Genomic DNA, 21,296 nt, shown 5'->3' on the forward strand with positions numbered 1-21,296 from the left:
GAAACTGGGACAACTCTGGCCACACCGGGACGTCTGGTCACTGACCAATGCTCAACACAAAGTGGAATTTGACTGCGCACAGCCCTCCTCTGAGACACAGACTGATGGTGCCATCTTATAATGAGCACTAGTGGGGACCCATTACACGAAGATAAGGTCTGAAAGTGATGAAGTGCTCGCCCGAGCGGTTCAGGCCGTCAGAAGATGTCAGGGGTTCTATTCTCCAGTCCTTTTCCGATGTCTGGTGTGACTGGGGATCATTGAGATGCACTTTGCGCATACTGGTAGTAAAACAAGATGAAGGGGAAAGGTGAGAAGATGAAAGGAAGATGAGATGGAGAGACGTTGGTGGGGGGGGGGGGGGGGGGGGGGTGGGGGGGGGGGGGGGGTGGATGGATATGAGGCCAAAAGACAGGAGAGGGAATAGATAAAGAGAGGTTGAATAGAGGAAGGGAGCGCTGCCGTGGTCCTTTGTTTGTTGAACTGAATACAGGTGCTCGTTGGCGAGGTTAAATCATAACATTAAAGAAGAGGATCCAAGGCACTCTGTTCCAGTGAGGTGAAAGAAATGGGACCCTGACGAAGGCTGAGTGCCGAAACGCGTTGGTCCTTCTTTTTGTAATGTTCTTTGCCATGCCTTAACTCTTAGATAAAGGGAGGTGTTGAATGGAAGGCTGACACCATTTTCTTAGAGATCTATATAATCTTTAGTATCTTTTATCATTATATCAACAAATTGACGCAGAATTGTATTTTGTTATTCAATTGTCCTTTTATAAATTATGTTCATTCTTCACTCCACTGTATGTAACACTCTGAAATGTGCTATACAAATATAGCAAATTTGCCTTGCCTTAAGTACAACATTGCTGTTGGGTGGAAACCTTCTAAATGCCCAAATAATTCAAAATTGTGAAAATAGCCAATCGACAAGCTCGCCTCGCAGTGTTGTGAGCTTGTAGATCGTCTATTTTCACTACTTTTGTGCAACACTCTTGTATGATGAAGATGAAGCAATTATTTTTAAAAAATAAACAAAAGAAGAACATGAAACGTTATGAGGTGTCTCCCCGACAGCAGCGACAATATTTGTGTTACTGTAATTCTATAATACTCCAATAATCACATTAGATATTTCATCTGCTATGTATCCCAACACAGCAGATTCAGAATTAGAAAGTGGCCCATGTGAATGCAGGCAACCTTTATCCAAATGTCCACAATAGCTCTTGTCAAAGTGAAAAGTGCCACTCATGTTGAACGATGCACAGACCCAAAGTGAATGCCCAAAGCAGCTGATATTATTTAAAGGGGACCTATTTACTTACGTTATATGTTTTTCAGTGGTTCCCAAACATTTTAGTTCAAGACCCAAAAGAGAAATCTTATGTCTCCCCAGGACCCAAACTAGTGGATTTATTTTCCTAATTTAATTGCATTAATACAAAACAAAACAAAAAAAACGAATCTGTGTTTGGGGAAACAGTGCTAAAAACATACTGGTCCAGTGACCTCTCCTTCCCATCAATGAAAATGACAGTTGACCAACGGTAAATGTCGGTTGACCAAACGATTGACCTCTCCTTCCCATCAATGAAAATGACAGTTGACCAACGGTAAATGTCGGTTGACCAAACGATTGACGAAAAAAGCCTAAAGAAGAAAAAAAAGGTGAGACAAACCAACGAAACCATGAGGAAACAAAACACTGATACTTCTCATGTGGGTGCAGAGGAAACAACCCTGTGTATGACACATGTTTACGTGTGACTGTGCCTGTGCAAGTGTCACATAAACATTCAGTGTTGACGAGGACACACAAAGACAAGTGGCACATCAATATTGTCTAGTTATAAAAAAACAGCCGTTGAACAGAACAGTATGCCGTGGCCTCCCACAATCTGTAATCGTTGTTTTTCTATAGCTTTCTATAGACGTATAGATATATATTCATTTGTATTATATATATAATATGTAGATTTATAAAAAAAGATTTCTTCTTAATTACAAGTAGTGGCATTTTTTCATCTTTTATATCCATTATTGCAATGAATAGTTTATTTAAGATGGTTAAAAAAGAGAGGTGAATAAAGTTTTGCTATGCAAGGTATTTACAACGGTTTCTTAAAAAGCAAGCTTTCTGATATGGTCGTGTAACCTTTTCCCCACACACTGTTAAATACATTGATCCCAAATGACCCCCAACGTGATCATTAAATAAACTACTTTTGAAATAACTGTATAGTAGCTATGTCTACAGAGCCAGACCGATATATCGGCCATAATTTTACAACATCGGCATCGAGATTTATACAGCTAATGTGTCACGATTTCAAACCACTTCCAACCTGGTGTCCTTATATTTGGGCAATCTAAAAAAATAGCAGATCTACAAGCTCATGATTTAAGTGTTATTTTTGTATCTATCTAAACCTGTTTACAGTTCTGCAAATAGTCTGTTTTTCAAATTGAAATAGAAAATGCTGCACTGTTTTGGGTTGGATTAGCATCCCGACGCAAAGATCTGGCATCAGTGGGGCTCTAGTTACTGTACGTCTGCTGCACGTAGGCCTATTCTATAGTGAAAAGAACGTACAGTAGACAAAGATTGGGAGGGTGGTTGTACAAACAGTGACATGTGTGACCATGCACAAAATGAGAAGCTTGGAAACCGCAATTAATCTTTTCAAAAGAAAGGCTACTTTTCCCAAAGTTGTAGGAAACAATAATAGACACATTGATACCTGAAGTGCATTGGTGTTGGTAGTCATTTGAGATCCACCCCATGTAATATATTGTATATACACATATATTTTACACATATGTATATATACAGTATATATGTTATGTTTACGACGTATATATTTATAGTTTTCCTCCCCATCATTTTTCACAATATACAGCCTTCTGTTTCACACTCTGCAAAAAAGTGATCATCTATTAATTATTTAGCATTTACTACTGTCATGAAGATGTTTGTTGATGAAGAATTTCATTAATTACTACGTTTTTCTTTTCTTTTTACAAACACCTGTGGATTCTATGGCTGTGTTTCAGCCACCAGTGAGTTGGAGGTTATTTCTGTTTTGTCTTTCTTTTCTTTTTTTTCTTTTTTTTGATCGAGTATCATCATGATTTCGTCTTGGAAACCGGCCCAGTATGTGGAGTAAGAAAGCGTGTTTGCTCGTTCAGTTGGAACAGTCCATGGCAACGTAGCAGGTTTGCACAGTCCGAAGATTTTCAAGTTTACAGTTTTCTGGTCTTCTAAGGATGAGTTCTTTTTTTCTGTCTCTCCTGGTGCTCAGTCTTTGCAGGCAAGTCAAAAATGATGACGAATGACGATGATGATGACGATGACTCGTTTGTTCTTGAAGTGTGATTTGCTAGTAAGGCGTCGTTTTCAGGGTTGTGGGTGTGGCTTTAAGGTCGATATCGTCCAAAAGAGCGGTCCTTTCATCGTTGGCCTTCGTCATCATCATTGTCATTTTATTCATAATAACCGTGTTTTCCTGTCCCTTTGTCAAAATGTCAATGGTGTGTCCCCCAAAAAATACTCCAATGAGATTTCGGGAGCGGTCGTCATGGTCATTTGTTTTTTAGTTTTTAGTTTTCTTGTCCCTCTTCGTTGAACTTCACTTGTTTGTAGTAGAATGGCATCAAGAGAGTGAGATGGCTGTGTACTGTGCATGTGTGTGATTGTGTGTGTGTTTAAGCGTGTGTGGCGTAGGGGTGTGTGTGTGTGTGTGTGTGTGTGTGTGTGTGTGTGTGTGTGTGTGTGTGTGTGTGTGTTTGCGTGCGTGCGTGCGTGCGTGCGTGCGTGCGTGCGTGCGTGCGTGCGTGCGTGCGTGCGTGCGTGCGTGCGTGTGTTCGTGTGTGTGCGTAAACATGTGCGAGAATGAGCGTCGTCTTGACACACGTGTACGTCCTAATGTACGTACCGTATGTCACGTGCGTGCCGTGTACCACCGCATACACATGGAGCTGTATGTGAATGTAACCCAAGTCAATGCATGAACGTTGTCGTGTATGCGTAATTCACCTACTTGTACAATGTATGCATATGAAGTGTGTGTGTGTGTGTGTGTGTGTGTGTGTGTGTGTGTGTGTGTGTGTGTGTGTGTGTGTGTGTGTGTGTATGTGTATGTGTATGTGTGTGTGTTGACATAAGGCACGGTGGGTGTTTTTGGTTCTCAGGGCAGGCCGGAGGAGATCACTGCAAGGCCGGGGTGTCGGAGAGAGGCGTGGCCTATGTGCACGGCTTTCGGGCAGTCCGGGGTCAGGACACGCCCGTTCTCCCCCACACTTCCCGTGATAGACAGACGGGCCTTGTTGCGCATGGCTTCGGAGAACGTCAGCTGCCCGCAAGAAGTGATGTCAGCAGGACAGGAGAGGTGGGGGTGGGAGGGGGGGAAGAAAGAGAGAAAGAGTGAGATTTTGCGAGAGAAAATGCCCTGGACACTAATATACACACAAAACGTTTGTGCATGCATGCGCACACACATGCATCCGTCTACATGTACTACACACATGTAAACACGCTTGAGTTGTGGAACGCCAGGCAGCTCATAATCCATACACGTATTCTTGTTATGATGATGACCCTTACGTATCCATTCGTATTGTTACAGACCTGTAAGGGTCCGTTTGGAACCCTCTCATAACCCTGAGAGTCCATGGACCCCACTTTGAGAACCACTGATAGAAATGATCCAGTCCTATAGCTGATCAGGATATGTGTATTGTATGTGTCACAGCAGATAAACAAAGTAACAGTAACATTACCACCTGTAACCTGCATTTACATAACCGTGACTAAACCAATTTACTGCTAGGGGCCTATCACCAAAGATGGAAGGCTTTCAGTAATTTAATGGGCTTAATGTACTCTAGGACCAATGGTTTTATATATTTTGTATATCACTTGAAAACAAGGCATGTCCATATACAAAACGAGATGAGCCCATTGCCAGCTCAGCACCATTCGAGTTCCATAACGATAAGGGTCGGGGTCAGTAATATTCTATTTTAATAAGTTGCACATAGTACCTGACAATGAAAGTATATAAGACTACTGTATTTTGCATCTAGAAATTATATGAAAACGGGTATTGTTAACAAACTTCAAAAGAGCAATTGCAATGATGAAGAAAAGCATGGCCAATTTTATGCTAAGCTCCATCCCGTTGGTGCCAGGCCCCTCCCATTTGGAGCTACATATTTTAACATACATGTCACAATGAAACAGTGTATACATGTAACATATAACAATGCACATATATTAATGGCACTGACGAAGGCCCTGCGCGACGAAACACGCTTGTCTGGTTTGACTGCTGCTGCGGATCATCATTATTAAACAAGACTCTTCCTACGACTGAGAGTGCGGATTTTATTCTCTTTCTTCATATTAATTTAATAGCACTATGAAACAATATGTATCATAATGATAATGGATTATGGATTGTCTGGCATTCATGCAGTAAAGAGTGAGCTACGTGAAGGCTTTCTATCACATCACAGGTAGTTCACATGTCACAAACTATAGGCTGCCACGTGCTGTGCAAACATGAACAGACCAACACACAAACAAACAAAAGCAGAGAGCAGGCAGCAATCAACAACCATTTTCAATCGACCCGTGTGTGTTTAGGTTTTAGACATCTGCATTTCAACATGTGACCATGCATTTCAGGGCTCTGGGTATAGAGTCTCAACAAGGTATGGTAAAGATTTTTGGAAGGAAAGGATTTGGAAGGTGAGGACTTTGCAGAGACAAAGGGGAGATCTTGGGAGTGATTTTGGTGTCAGATTTATAGAGAGGGATCGACTGACTATACTGCTCAGAGAAGGCATGATGCGTTGAAGAGAGTTACTCAGTGATGTTTCGTTAAAGGATGACTGTTAAAAAGTACATTTACTCAAGTGCTCAATTCAGAGGTTCTTTTACTTCTTTTGTTTTCAGTACATATTTGAAAACTGTAGTCACTTTGTTGATTTACAGCTTACAATGCGTGGCATCACACGTTGTGAGCTTGTAGCTATTTTCAAATTGGTGACACATTTGGCATGTTTCTTTGTTACTTGTAGGTATGTTTCGATGCCAATATGTTTGTACTAAGAATACATTTCCTTGTAACACTGTATTTCTATTGTTATATTGTTACAAATTTTGACAACAACAATGTCCTGCTGACAATAGATGAGGGGCCTTATATACTAAAATGTTTGAAATATTATATTGGTTTTAGAAGTGATTCTGTCAATATTAGATCAAAGATCAAAATTAAATTAAAACTGAGAAAAACACTTTCATTCTGTTATGGAATATTTTAGGATTTGACGACTATCTGCTTGATCAGTAAAGTAAGTTAGCCTTGCCGAGCCATAAGGTCCATAGGGCAGGAGCCTAAATTCTTTTTCTGTAACGTGAGGCAGCTTGATGTACAAGTAAAGTACACCCCACTGGACATGAATGCTAGTATATGTCGCAGGGACTTACCCCCAAATTCCAATCGAACCCTTAATGCTGAGTGCCAAGCGGGAGGCACTGCAGGGTCCTATTTGTCAGAGTCTTTGGTATAACCTGGTCGGGAATCGAACCCCGACCTCCTAGTCCCAGGGCGGACACTCTAACTGAGCTGCTTGATCAGTACATGAGTATAACGACCGGGATTCAAACCCAGGTGTAGCGCACAGGAAAGGACATAATGTCTTCTCCACTAGCTTAACATATTATTAATGGAAAATCAAGGAACATCTACCTAGGTCCATGGTTCTCAAACTATTTAATTTCAAGGAACAACTCAGAGTTACGGACCCTGTAAGGGTCCATTTGGAACCCCCTCAAGGAACAACTCAGAGTTACAGACCCTGTAAGGGTCCATTTGGAACCCCCTCAAGGAACAACTCAGAGTTACAGACCCTGTAAGGGTCCATTTGGAACCCCCTCAAGGAACACTGAGGGTCTCTGGACCCTGAGGGTCTCTGGACCCCACTGAGGTTCTCTGGACCGCACTGAGGGTCTCTGGACCGCACTGAGGGTCTCTGGACCCCACTTCTGAAACCACTGATACGCCAAGTTATGGCTATCGGAATCGGGAAGGAAAAACTATATCGGTACATCTCTACTTGAGACCCCATGTCTCTCTGCTTCATCAGAACGGTTGTTTTCTTATTACTTTCTGTTCTTTCCTACAGTATCAGTTATGACTCATATCCGCTGTTCCCTTAATGCATGACCAGCAGATGTGAGTCATAACAGGATATTGTCACTGTTGGGAGCTGGAAACCCTTTCTGTCCAAAATGATACTTTTCAGGAAATGTGTGTGTGTGTGTGTGTGTGTGTGTGTGTGTGTGTGTGTGTGTGTGTGTGTGTGTGTGTGTGTGTGTGTGTGTGTGTGTGTGTGTGTGTGTGTGTGTGTGTGTGTGTGTGTGTGTGTGGGCCCAACAGTAACGATACACAGTGATAAGTAATAATAACCATATAGCGATCGGTACGTGATGTGCTGATCCAGCAGATAAATGTCAATCCTAAAATGCATCGTAATCATAACAAGATTATATCAAATGCTTTGTCCCAGACGTTGTCTTAGTTATTAAAGGAAACTGCAGTCCAGTCTCCGTAGCACGCAGGTGTACGTCGTTACGCATCTTCCTACATGGTGCTTGTTTATGTCCTGACAGTCCTGCCTACTTTATTAAACTCTCTGTATTACAGCTGTGATGGTTGAGAGAGAGAGAGAGAGAGAGGGAGAGAGAGAGAGAGAGAGGGGGGAGGGGGTTCTCTCTTCTTTGATCTGTGCTGACACTGCTGCTACTGCTGCTGTTTATTAAACAGAAGACATGTGCGGATCGTCTTCACAGACATGGATTAAGCTTAAATCCTACACTAAAAAGAACATTTCAATCAAGATCTCCATTGAACTGTCTTGGAAACGAAACCCTGTAGTGTCTTTCCCTTTTCACAGAGGGGTCAACATCACTGTTCAATGGAGATTATAACACCCCCAATCAAGGTTGGTGAACATGTCAGCAGACATTTTTGGACTGTATAAATACGCTGCAAAAGCATACAATGTATATACATACATACATACGTACGCACGTACGCACGCACGCACGCACGCACGCACGCACGCACGCACGCACACACACAGTGTAAACGATTCAAGCCTTTACTTCAACATCACTGAAGTAGCAACTCTATGAGGTGTTTAGTTGTACAGTTATTCGTTATCATGACCATTTCTCCTGATTAGGACGTTAGATGAAGGGGAGCACAACTCCAGCCCCGAAAAAAATAATCAGTAAATAGTTCCAACGAACATCCCAACAGAGCAGAACTCAATCACTCCATTGGTTTCTTGCCATCTCCCCTTGCTACACCAGCAACCTGCTCCATGTGTCTTGCGGCAAAAACAGTGTGGCAAAACACCAATAACTCCCTTAACTTTGAGTATTGCTTTGCCTTTATCATTCACATTAAATTCTCCGTTTCTAGTTTCCTAACCACCTGACGAAATTACTCGCTTTTTCATGCCCTTAAAGATCATTCTGCAACTTATTATGTTTGAGCTACTTGGCAAAATGTGTATGTTTCATGCCAGAAAAAAAGGTTTCTTCAATGGCCATTTCAATGTTGAATGCCAGCATTATTTAGTATTTTTTTAATTTGTTAAAATGCTGTTAAGTAGGAGTAGTTGTGCCACAGGTTTGCAATATTTTGGCCAAATGACAAAGTCATATTTGTAACATCACCATATCCATTTAAGGGACTACGGTGTTAATTTAACAAGTTAATTTAACTGTGTATAATATTTAGTCCCCATTAGCTGTTATTTTTGCACAGTATTTTGTCACAGTACATTTGCACATAATTACATGTTCTACCTCTGGTAAAACAGACCTGAGTTGCAACTGTACTTGTTAGGCTTTGTTCTTTCACACTATAGCCTACACCAAATCTCGCTGCCTGAAAATAACCGATCTACATACTCACAACATGACACATTGGGGCGCATTGTGAGCTTTTAGATTGACTATTTTCTGCAAACGGTGTAGAACAGTGTATAAAACAGTGTAAAAATGTCACTGTTTACAGTGCAAAGACTACTGTTTTTACACACCCGTAAGGGACTGTTTGGGACCCTGGAGCCTGGTCCCTGGACCTCCCTTTGTGACCAACTGGTGTAGCAGTCTTTCCAGTGAGCCAACATGCACAATGTCAGCACTCTTGTTTGACCAGAATGGAATACAAGCTTGATCAGTATCATTAGTAATATATCTGTGAAAGTTCTAAGGAAGAGGCCCAATGTCTTTTCAATATACATAGAGCATATTCCCAGACTCTGCCTTTCTACCCCCCTCCCTTATGTAAAGTACTGACTGCGGTGCACAGAGAAATCCACATTCTGTATTTATCCTGTTGGATATGTTGGGCATGGAGTTGTGTGTCCCCACTACAAGGCTGAGTTCCTTCTTTTTTTCATTCCTAGAGTATAATGCAGGTGCCTAGTCAAGTCATTGACCAAGATCATCATCATCATCATCATCATCATCATCATCATCATCATCATCATCATCATCATCATCATCATCATCATCATCATCTGCAGCCAAAGACGATGGAACCAAATCTGCAATCACACAAAACGAAGCCCCGGTCTAGACCAGGGTGAAGCGTACTAGATAATGACTTAACAAAACACAAATCAGAAGCAAACAATCTGAATGCAAGGAAAGATCGACCAAATGAAATCCATGAATTCAATCAATGAAAAAAAAATAAAGATCAATAGTTAGAAATGTGAAAGAATGTGAAAAGCTCTCAGAATGGCGAAAACAAACAAACGAAACATAAACATGAAAAGACGACGTTGGTTCCACAATGCTTGACCACATACTCAATACCACGGACAACATGTTAGCACGGGGCACACATCCTGCCGCGGACATCTACATGTCACAATACAAATAAACTCTACAGCCACATATACCCCACCTAATAGGGTAGCGCTCTAAATCCTACCCCTATATCTTGACCCCCTCGGAGCCGTACACGTTGTACCCCTCCCTATAAGTGGCTAGATTCTGGGTGCTGGGGGAGGGGCTGGGGCAGTGAGGGGGGCTAAGGTCCACCTTCATTCGCTTGGCTTCCGCCCGCGACTTGTAGCAGAACTCGACCAGGGCCACCAACATGGCCAGGCCCAGGCCCCCCACCAGGATGTAGAAGACCCCCGCCACGTTGGACAGGCTCAGGGCCTGGGACGACTTATCCTGGAGTGTGAGTGGCGGAGGTGGTGGTGGTGGTGGTGGTGGTGGGGGGGGGGGGGGGGGGGGGGATGGATGCCAGGGAGGAAGTAGGTTGGGGAAGGGTGGAATTAAGGAGATGTGGAAGGGTGCAAGGGAATAATTAAGGGGTTAGGGTAGAGTGCAAGGGAATAATTGAGGGGTTAGGGTAGAGTGCAAGGGAATAATTGAGTGGTTAGGGTAAAGGTGCAAGGAGAAGAATTGAGTGGTTAGGGTAAAGGTGCAAGGGGAAGAATTGAGTGGTTAGGGTAGGGTGCAATGGGAAGAATTGAGTGGTTAGGGTAGGGTGCAAGGGGAAGAATTGAGTGGTTAGGGTAAAGGTGCAAGGGTAAGAATTGAGTGGTTAGGGTAAAGGTGCAAGGGTAAGAATTGAGTGGTTAGGGTAAAGGTGCAAGGAGAATAATTAAGGGGTTAGGGTAAAGGTGCAAGGGGAAGAATTGAGTGGTTAGGGTAAAGGTGCAAGGGGAAGAATTGAGTGTTTAGGGTAAAGGTGCAAGGGAGGAAGTAAAGGGTTGGGGTAGGGTGCAAGGGATTTAATTAAGGGGTTAGGGTAGGGTGCAAGTAAATTGGGGTAGGGAGCAAGGGAGGACGTAAGGGGTTAGGGTAGAAAGGAAAGGGAAGTGGAGGCGGTAAAGAGAACAGAAAGAGGATGGGGTACAGGGATAAATGAGGACACAAGGTTAGACAGAACAGCAATATGAGACAAGGATACAAAGTACTTGTCATTTTATCATTGCACTAGTATCATATACTACACTACGACTAGAGTTACTACTACTACTGTTACTACTACAACGACTATGACAGACACAGCTTTAGCATCAATCTATTCAAATACACATTTTACGATTCTACTACGCCAACACATGTACGACACAACATAGATTAACAGCTACTCAAAACATGTCATTTTACAAACCTAAATGTGTAAAAAAAACAAAAAAATACTTTTTAAGATCCTACAGCAGGCCTTTGGTGGTGCGATGATCGATTCTGATTGACTGTCAGACTACAGTATTATTATTATTATTCAAATATTCAACCACATCTCTGAGAGCTTCAGTGAAATTATAGATTATAACAGTTTCTCATCTATTCTTAGGCTACAGTTTTTTTCTGATGCTGTTTCAACTAGAGCAACCAATGTACATCTTATTAAAAGATATACTGAAAATATGAATTAATTATAACAAAATTATCTCATTACAAGATACTATTTCCAGCGAATAGCCATGTGTGCTAAGAATGACACAGATGCAATTGCTATAGCATTCATTCAGACTTTATGGGTCAGTGCATGAGATAAACAGTATCAAATCTTCAGTGAATATATGGGTGTTGTTAACATGAAGAAAAGGTATTGAACATAGCTTAATTGGTGTCTGTGGGCAACTTTGTAATGAAAATAGAAACATTATATCCAATAAAAGAAACCTTGGCTGCATCCAATATTCAATACTGCTAACATACTATTTAGTACGCCGAATTATTGGTAGTATATGACACTTTTTTGTATGTCTGAAATCTACTCAATAGTGTGAAATGTTTACTAAATTTAGGAAATCTTAAGCCCAAACCACACCAAAGGGTCGAGACGGGACAAGACGGTTTTAGCGGTGAGATATGTCCTGTTGCACGTCGACCCACGTGATTCAACTGGTTCAATTAAATGGCCCAAACCACACCAATGGGTCGCCATGCAACTACTCGCAACCGTTTGGTTGCAAGGAGTTGCATGGCGACCCTTTGGTGTGGTTTGGACTTTACAGTATGCAATACTGGTGCACTATACACTTATAAATAAGTGTGTTGCAGCGACCAAACCTCTGGCGTAAAATTAATTACTCTTCTATTTAAACATATTATCTATCAATTATTAAACACACCAGCCTATAATGTAGTTATTTGTGTATAACTGATGACGTGTCCAAGAAAACATAATTTAACTGCTGTACACAGTGATGGAACAGCAACAGGTATGTGTAGTGCCTCTACTTTGTCACAGGATGGGGCACTTTCCCAATATTCTGCGTGGTCTGATTAGTACATCCAAACTTAAATGCTCTCAAAAGTATGTAGGGAAATCACAACTATGCTGTATGACTATGTGTGTGTGTGTGTGTGTGTGTGCGTGCGTGCGTGCGTGCGTGCATGCGTGCGTGCGTGCGTGCGTGCACACAGAGTGACGACCAGTGTGTGTGTCTTTTCAAGTGTGATTTGGTCCTGCTTTTATCCGTTGCTACACACACACACAAGGTTTGGCATAGAAGGGCTGCGGCCACCGCTTAAAAAATAGCATAGGCCGGGACTACTGAGTAGTATGTGCATAGCATGTGATTTCAGATGCAGCCATTGTGTTGTGTGGTCAGAATATACTGAAGATGAACTGAGATGGTGCTGCTAATCTAAGCAACAGTTTTTAGTGTAATCTGGAGGGTGTTCAGGATGAGTTCAGGCTAGCGTTTCTGCGTGGGGGTTCGCAGTAGCATGAGACTGACCTTACTTCCTGAGTCCTTGGGTCCACACTCTCCCTTGTCATACCACCATTTGTTTTTCAGTTTGTCTAAGACGCCTGCTTCGCTCAGTTTCAATACTGCAAGGTTTACCGGGGTTCTTCGCGTGTAAAAATAACATAAATAACATCATAGGTCATGTTATTTTATGTTATTAGTATAATTCACATTTGCATTGGAAAGTTTAGTCACACAAGAAGAGTAACGTCTTCAACAAAGACCTAGTGACCTAGAGTGGGTCCCACTGAGTACATGTGTGTACGCTCGTTTTGTGTGGGGCTGGGGGGAGCGAGGGGCTATAGGGGCGAGCTACAGACATATGAGTGGGACCCCCCTTTGTCACCTCAGGTAACGCACCCATGCTGCCCCGGCTGTCCCTGTCCCCAAACGGATGTCAGAGGTCAGAGGTCAGCACCGTGAAGACAGGAATATTGGCCACAGGCTCACTCTATACTGACGGGCAGCGAGAGAGACAGAGGGACAGCGCTGATGTTTTACAGCTAATTTTGAACTAGTGGTTGTCGTTTAGTAGTCTAAATACCATAAGATTTTAGTTGACTAAATCTGCAGTTGATTTAGTTGACTAAAATGTATTTTGGTGGGTCGTGATGACGTTGAAATGTTTGATTCATACTCAGCTGTGTGCCAAAAATAGCAGAACTACAAGCTCACAACGTGTTTTAGATCAGCTATTTTTTGGAGAGTGCAAGCAAGCAACCAATCATAAAGTTATTTATTTTAGTCCTACCGGATCTGCTCTCCACCACTACTCCCTCCCTAACATTTTAGATCTGCTCTCCACCACTACTCCCTCCTGCTTAAGCCGTGCATGTCTTTGCGTGGCAAATAAGCTTGTAGAATGGCTTTTGCTATTTTTTGAATATGTGGGCAATTATGAATGTTTTAGAATTTCTTAAAAAAAAAAAAAATCTGGGTTGCTGATGGTGCCTGGCTGCCTGCACCTCATAACCCGGTGATTAGGGACTGCTTTTTATTAGACTAAATTGCTATTGTTGTGATTGGTTGGTTGGGGGAAAGATAAATCTGAACGTCTGAATTAATCAGCAATATTTGTCACAATATCTCATAGCTCAAAATACGATAACATTTACATTTCAAAAGAGTCTGTGGAAAACTTAATTGATACAACATTTTTGAGGAATGCCAATCAATTTGAGAAAGATAAAGAATCTGAGTAGACAAAAAAGAAAAAAGAAGCTACAGTCGCTACAGGATTGTCTCTTATCTTAATTGGAAGTTAATCTTTTAGTCTGTATTAATTACATGTGGATACTATCATTTATTGATCTGCCATGGGCCTGCCATGAGCATGCAATATGCATGCATTTCACATGAACCGTTCTTTCAATTTCCATATGTTTATGTTCTTCTCTGCTGTCTCTCCGTCCTTCCCCTCCTCTCCCCAGAGCTGTGTTCTTCTCTGCTGTCTCTCCGTCCTTCCCCTCCTCTCCCCAGAGCTGTCAGCATATAGAATTTGCCTCTGAGAGGATACAACATATCCTTTCGTAGTCAAATTAACACTTCAGATTTTACTGTCTTGCGTGAGGCAGCAAATATTCCTGCCTTTGTGGTACAATAATTCCTCTTTTTGTTCTGTTTCTCACCTTTGTCATTCTCTCTCTGTCATACTGGGTAAAAAAATAAAAATAATAAATGTGATTTAATCCTGCCAAAATTGGCCAAATTTCCTGTGGGACAAAAACATATATAATTAAGGATGCTTTCTCCCAAGAAGGAAAGCTCCAAACTTGTACCATTTTCACTTGGTGTTCATTTGAAAAAAAGAAGAAAAAAATAAAAAGAATTTACTGATGAAGTCATTTTCTCCTGAAATGAAACTATGAGCAACGGCCTTTGTCTGTCGTGGCTCACAGAGATTAAGCACCTCTCCTGTGTCACTGTGACTGCAGGGAAAAAAAGCCACCCACCAGGGACAAGAGATGTGACATTTGTAACTAATCCTTGACACTTGTGCACTTGAAATGTCACTTTTGTTGCCCCCCTATATCCTCCCTAACCGCTTTGCGACTGTTTGCCAAGGGCAGATGCGAGCGTTACGTACATCCCCGGGGTGGTGGGTTGGGGCAGGGGGCTTGGGGGGAGGGGGTGGGGGTGGGGGTGGGAGGGGTAAAAGGGCCAGCTAGTGAGCCGGGTCCCACCCCCTCCCCCGATGGTGGGGTTGGGGATGGGCAGACAGTGAGGGCTAACCTTGGAATCCCCGCCCCCGCTGCCACACTCTCCTTTGTCATACCACCACTTGTTTTTCAATTTGTCCAACAGGCCCTGCTCGTTGAGCTTGAGCACGGCCAGGTTGACCGCGTTTCTTTAAAGAGTGAAGAAGGAAGGGGGACAAGATAGATAAGATAGTTTGGTCAGAGCAGAGGAGGGAGGGAGGGATGGAGGGATGATGGGAGCAAGGATGGATGTATGGGGAGAGGGAGGAAGGATGCACAGAGGGAGGGATGGATGCAGTTCACAGCAAAAAGGAGAGGGGTGGGGGGAGGCAGGCTGAGGGAAGAAGATGGGTTAGTGGGAAAAAGATTCACCCTGGACAACTCTCTCTCTCTGTCTCTCTCTCGCACACTCTCTCGCACACTCTCTCTCTCTCTCGCGCACTCTCTCTTGCGCGCACTCGCTCACTCTTGCGCACTCTCTCTTTCTCTCTTTCTCTTTCTCTCTCTCTCTCTCTCTCTCAATGTCTCTGCTTCATGCTTAAGGCTGCAGCATACTCCAAACAAAGTAGAACTTATCAAGTCTTCGGCAGGTCAATGAGAACAAAATGACGTCATTGCAGCGCAAAATAAGTTTGGCGTTGGGTTCAGCAATTTATTTTCTCTTCTAGCCAAACACCCGCTGGCTGAACGTTGTGGGTGAATGATCAGGCACTCAATGTGTTTATGATTTATATTGTCCCTGCGTTGGAATTGGGATGCTGCAGGTCCTGCAGAACGCAACTCAAGCGGGCAGTGTGTAAGTTGGTGTGGCTGGGAATGTGCGGTTACCCAAAAAGGTATATGCATCTATTTATTAACCACTTCAAACGAGACATAAAAAATACGATTTCTGAACGAATCGGACCACTGAATGTACCGCTATTGTCTCTCCCCCTGTCCCTGTCTACCATGCAGTAGTATCATGTATTTCTCTCTATCTCTGTCTCTACCCCTGTCCCTGTCTACCATGCAGTAGTATCATGTATTTCTCTCTATCTCTGTCTCTACCCCTGTCCCTGTCTACCATGCAGTAGTACCATGTATTTCTCTCTGTCTCTGTCTCTACCCCTGTCCCTGTCTTCCAGGCAGTAGTATCATGTATTTCTCTCTGTCTCTGTCTCTACCCCTGTCCCTGTCTACCATGCAGTAGTATCATGTATTTCTCTCTGTCTCTGTCTCTACCCCTGTCTCTGTCTACCATGCAGTAGTATCATGTATTTCTCTCTGTCTCTGTCTCTACCCCTGTCCCTGTCTACCATGCAGTAGTATCATGTCTTTCTCTCTGTCTCTGTCTCTACCCCTGTCCCTGTCTACCATGCAGTAGTATCATGTATTTCTCTCTGTCTCTACCCCTGTCCCTGTCTACCATGCAGTAGTATCATGTATTTCTCTCTGTCTCTGTCTCTACCCCTGTCCCTGTCTTCCAGGCAGTAGTATCATGTACAGCCAGGTATGTCTGTTTGTCTTTGGCACCATACACTATTATAATGGGTGGCTGTATGAAGTGTGTCATCCACATTTTTGCATCTCGCTGATCATGTTCTTCATGCTGCTCGCATGTTAATGTCCCGCTGGTCTGCTGACTGAGTGTGGCTGAGTGTGTGTGTGTGTGTGTGTCATGTGTGTGAGTGTGTGTGTGAGTGTGCAATGCTGTGCATGCATGTGCACGCGCAAGTTGTTCACAGCCCTGGGGAGGATGACCTCCACACACAAATCAGGGACACAGAACAAGGCTAAAGTAACACGGTCATGCTGTGTGCATGCCTTCCGTCACATGGGCCCCATTTGGACAGTGACGCACGACTTCAAGCGAGGTTTAGTTCACGCAAAAAATACTTACTTACTTTCTATCAATTACACACCCCATGAAGCCTTGAATTCACGCAATTTGAGAGTGAAGTCAATTTGAGACTCAATGAGACTAAATAAGTATTTTTTGGGGTTGAACTACACCTTTAACTTGTCTTATTTGGTCTATAATGGAGACGGTGTAAATGTATTCTGTGCTGCTGCGGCTTTTCTATAGTTTAATTTAGCACCCTCTCTCTTTCACATCTCTCTCTCTCTCTCTCTCTCTCCCTGAAAGGCTGTAATCAACAACGCTCCTCTCATCCCAAAAGGTTAATTGAAACTGTCTTCTGTTTGGTATAGTCTGTCCTTGTGTCTGTCCGTCTGTCAGATAATCTTTCACCCTATCAATCTATACTGTGTGTGTGTGTGTGTGTGTGTGTGTGTGTGTGTGTGTGTGTGTGTGTGTGTGTGTGTGTGTGTGTGTGTGTGTGTGTGTGTGTGTCTTCGTTATGGTGTGGCCACCCACTTGAGTTATAGGATTAAAAGCAATTAGGGTGACTCTTTATACTTAAAGGTATTATATTATAATCACAAAATAACAACAATTATAATTATAATGTGCTGGTCATAATGCATTAATTTATAAACTCAGAATATTATAACTACCGTACTTATGAAGTGTCTTTATAACAGACACTTTATAACAACTGTTATAATTTATAATGACTGTTTAATATGAAGCCTCATAAGTGCTTTATAAATGCATTCTACTAGAATGCATTCTATGCTGCCACATGTGGAATGACCTACTGTACCAAAACCCATTCAAGGTCTCCACTCCCTCCCCAAACTCAAAACTAACCCAACTAAATGACCTGACCTCAAAATACAATGTGGACACTTAGGTAGAAGCATCCTCTACTCCCCACTCCTCATTCTCTGTAAATTTTGATGCTACTGATTTATTTTATTTTTTTACACGATATGTATTGTATTACTGATTAATTGAGCGCTATGGACCACAATGGACACTAGCTCCCAGCGATTTTTGAGTTAGGGTTAATGCAAATTTGGTGACGTCGGTGTTCTCGGCTGCGTTCTACTGGGGAGGGGAGGAGAGGGGAGCGGGGGAAGGGGAGGTGCATGAGCTCATCAATTATGTTGGTGAACCAATAGGAAGTCAGCGCTAGTCTGTCCCGCCCCTCTATGAAAAGCATAGGTCTCTTTCAGGCTATATGGTTAGGATTAGTTAGGCCTTTTAGCATAACTGTACTACCTGTACTGTTAACAAACGTGCTAATAGTTTTGAATCAATCAATAAATCAATCAATCAATCAATCAATCACAAACTGAGAGGTTTAGAGAGAGAACGTGTCCTCCAGGGTGGCCAAACAAGCAATGAACAATTACATCCAAAAAGGAGAGAGGTAAGAGTTATCACAATATAACATTCAGGTTAATACATTGATATTAATATAAAACAAAGCAAACGTTAAAATAAAATCTGTATCCATAACTAATCAAATTAATACCAGTCTACTATCCATAATCATCACAGACATTATTATAATCTTAAATAATCTCTCTAATTCTTGCAGAAAAGGGGAAGGCCGGCCTGACGTGCACATTCCCAGCCACGTGCACGCTCTTGAAGGAGGGTTTTCCAGTGTTTGGGAGAAGCCAGAGACAGCCGTGGATAGTCCTGTGAATGTCACGGGGGGCCAGGAGAAAGGAACTATCCACCCGCTGTCTGTCACTTTTCCCACGAAAACGGAACGACCTTCGTAACGCGTTGGAACAATGTAACGTGACTTGGATTCTTGGGGGACATCATTGCGTGACACACAGGGTGAAGTTATAGAACAGGATGTGAGTTGTGTTGTTTGAGTTTGTTTGGGTGAGGCATAAAATGTCAATATTCACTAACAGACTTGGAAAGAAAGAGAAGAGCGCATTAATCAGAATTTGTTGAATCTGAGTCTTGTTATTTTTCTTTCTACATTAGACACCAGAGGAAAGGTGTATCCATCCATTCTAACAAGCTAACAATACAATCGCCTGGTGAAGAAAACAAAACCAAACAATCAATACAACAATTCATATCTCAGAATCATATATTCTGCCACTGGAATAGTGAATTTGGAAAGGTAATCCAGTCTTCAACTCCCTTTCCTCGTCTTTAATTTTTTTTTTAAAAGGGAAAAAAGGAAATGCTGATGGTTTCTGCGTTTCGGTACCCAATCGGGATTCGGAGGTCTTTTCAAATGACCAGATGGACATTGGATGGACATTAATGATTCAAGTATAATTCAATCAATATTTATTTTATGTTTTTGTAAATTTACGTGGGATTTTTCATTTAGTGTTCAGTCCCCCCTTTGGCTAGGCCCCTCTACTTCCGGTTTTCTCACGTCCTGTTTCCTGTTCTTCTATAAATTCAACCCTTGTGGCTCTGGGTGTCATGGCAACAGTCAGGCCACAACCTGCAGTGGTAGACAACTGGTCTAACATCAGGCTAATCATCATCATCATCATCATCATCATCATCATCATCATCATCATCATCATCATCATCATCATAAATACTACAGCATTATCATATCTCTGTCACTGCGGATGGCATGAATGAGGACACAGTGGTTCCCAAAGTGAGGTCTGGGGACCCCCAGGGGCCCGGTGGTTCCAGAGAGTCCCCAGTATAATTATTAATTTGGCTTCAATATTTTATACTTTGGCTATTCAAAAATAGCAGATCTACAAGCTCACAATGTCTCACAATGTGACACGTTGTGAGCTCGTAGATCAGCTATTTTTTAAATTGTTGAATGTTGAATCTAGAAGAAAATTGGTGAAATTATGGAATATTTTGGAATACAACGCAAAAACCTCTTACAGAGGTCCCTGGCACTTAAACCTTATCAGATGGGGGGGGGGGGGGGGGGGGTCCTTGACATGAAAACGTTTGAGAACCACCAACATAAGAGTCAGGACGGCAGACAAAATGTACAGATTTACCTGTAAGGTGGTCCTGCGGAGAAAAGGGGGGGTTAGGATGAAAACACAGCAAGGCAGGGACAGAAAGGACGAAGGACTGGAGGGGACAAATGAAACAGGAAGACAGCAACAGAACAACACAGCGATGGAGCTAAAGGGCCTCTATGTCAACAGGAGGGTAAAGATACAGATTGGCGCTGTCGAGTGGAAACCTTGTATATCCAAAACTGCTTCTTATTTATTATATCAAAGTAAATAGTGAAAATAGCCGATCAACAAGCTCACAGCGTGTCACATCGAGACCCGTTGTGACCTTGTAGATCTGTTATGTTCACTACTTTTGTGCGACACTCTTGTATGACAAAGCAGGGCATTAAAACTAAACATAAAAAAGTTGAAATATGGAGATAGGTTTCTGCCCGACAGCAAATAAGTGGATGTGTGATAAGAGCATCACAAATGAAAGACAGAGAAGTCAAGAAATGCCCAGAAACGAACATTGTCTCAGACCCACTTCCCAAAACACACACATATCAACCACCGTCGTGTGAAAACCTCATATCTCCAATTTCAACCTTTTTCGATTTCCTTAACTGAAAGGCGACTATGTTCCTATATCCTTAAACTGAAAGGTGACTAGTATGTTCCTATAGTCTCATGAACGGCAATCTAAAAGCCAATCAATGTAGTGTAAATATAAAGACAAACATTAGACGGGAAAACTTAAAGACCCTTAATCCTTGGAAAATGTCTTGACTCTCTCTTTTGTACCCAGCCGGAGATACAAGGCTTCCCTACGACAGCGGCGTGATACACATCACATCAATATACATCCACTGGCATTAAAAAGGCACATTAGGGTAGATGGAATACCATAGCAACAGTATACAGTATGGCCCGTGCGCGGGTTACTGCATCCTATTGTTACACTACTCCACCCACCTTAAATGTGAGCCTTTTGGGGTGGCGATCCCGTAGCCTTTGGAGTCCAGGTTGCCGCCGACTTTCATGGTGTCGCAGGGCTTGCGCTGCTCCGTGTACTCGTTCATGGTGGACTCCAGGAGGAAGGCGTACTTCCCCTTGGACTTGCGGACGCGCGCCACGCCCTCGACCGTGGTCTTGGCGAAGACCGAGGGCTCGGCCGACTTCATGTACGACCACATCTTCTCGTAGACGGCGATCTTGGACCGCTGGGGGGGGAGAGGCAAGCAAGAGAGAGAGGAGAGTGTTAAGGAATTCTGAGTATCAAAAGTGAGTTTGTGTTTCATTTAGAGAACTCTAAATTGTGTGTGCTTATGTCCTTGTATAGCCTCGGGAAGCCTGGGGGAAGGGCCCAGGAAATCTGGCCTATAGGAGTGGGAGTGAACCTTGTATTTCCTAACCAATCAGAGTGCAGAGGGGCGTCGTTCCAAATTTGGTGACGTCAGTGTTATCCACTGTGTTCTCCCGGGGAGG

The 21,296-nt window shown here is 42.7% G+C and overlaps 1 protein-coding gene across 2 annotated transcripts in view; it reads right to left on the reverse strand.

Annotated features, from left to right (window-relative positions):
- Positions 1 to 4,190: 4,190 nt before the first annotated feature.
- The window catches only part of gria4a (glutamate receptor, ionotropic, AMPA 4a), a gene marked incomplete at both ends in the record, with an annotated part of 202,311 nt that continues 185,205 nt past the window's right edge, over positions 4,191 to 21,296 (reverse strand). The window contains 4 exons of one of the 2 annotated variants that reach the window (XM_079515075.1): positions 4,191 to 4,355; positions 10,139 to 10,276; positions 15,052 to 15,166; positions 20,784 to 21,031. In XM_079515075.1, coding sequence (XP_079371201.1) covers positions 4,191 to 4,355; positions 10,139 to 10,276; positions 15,052 to 15,166; positions 20,784 to 21,031 — 666 coding nt within the window. Of the gene's footprint in view, positions 4,356 to 10,138; positions 10,277 to 12,807; positions 12,923 to 15,051; positions 15,167 to 20,783; positions 21,032 to 21,296 lie in introns of both variants that reach the window. The other variant, XM_079515074.1, reaches the window with a different exon arrangement.

This window comes from Electrona antarctica, assembly GCF_951216825.1.
Source record: "Electrona antarctica genome assembly, chromosome: 11".
In the NCBI taxonomy this organism is placed as follows: Eukaryota; Metazoa; Chordata; class Actinopteri; order Myctophiformes; family Myctophidae; genus Electrona; species Electrona antarctica.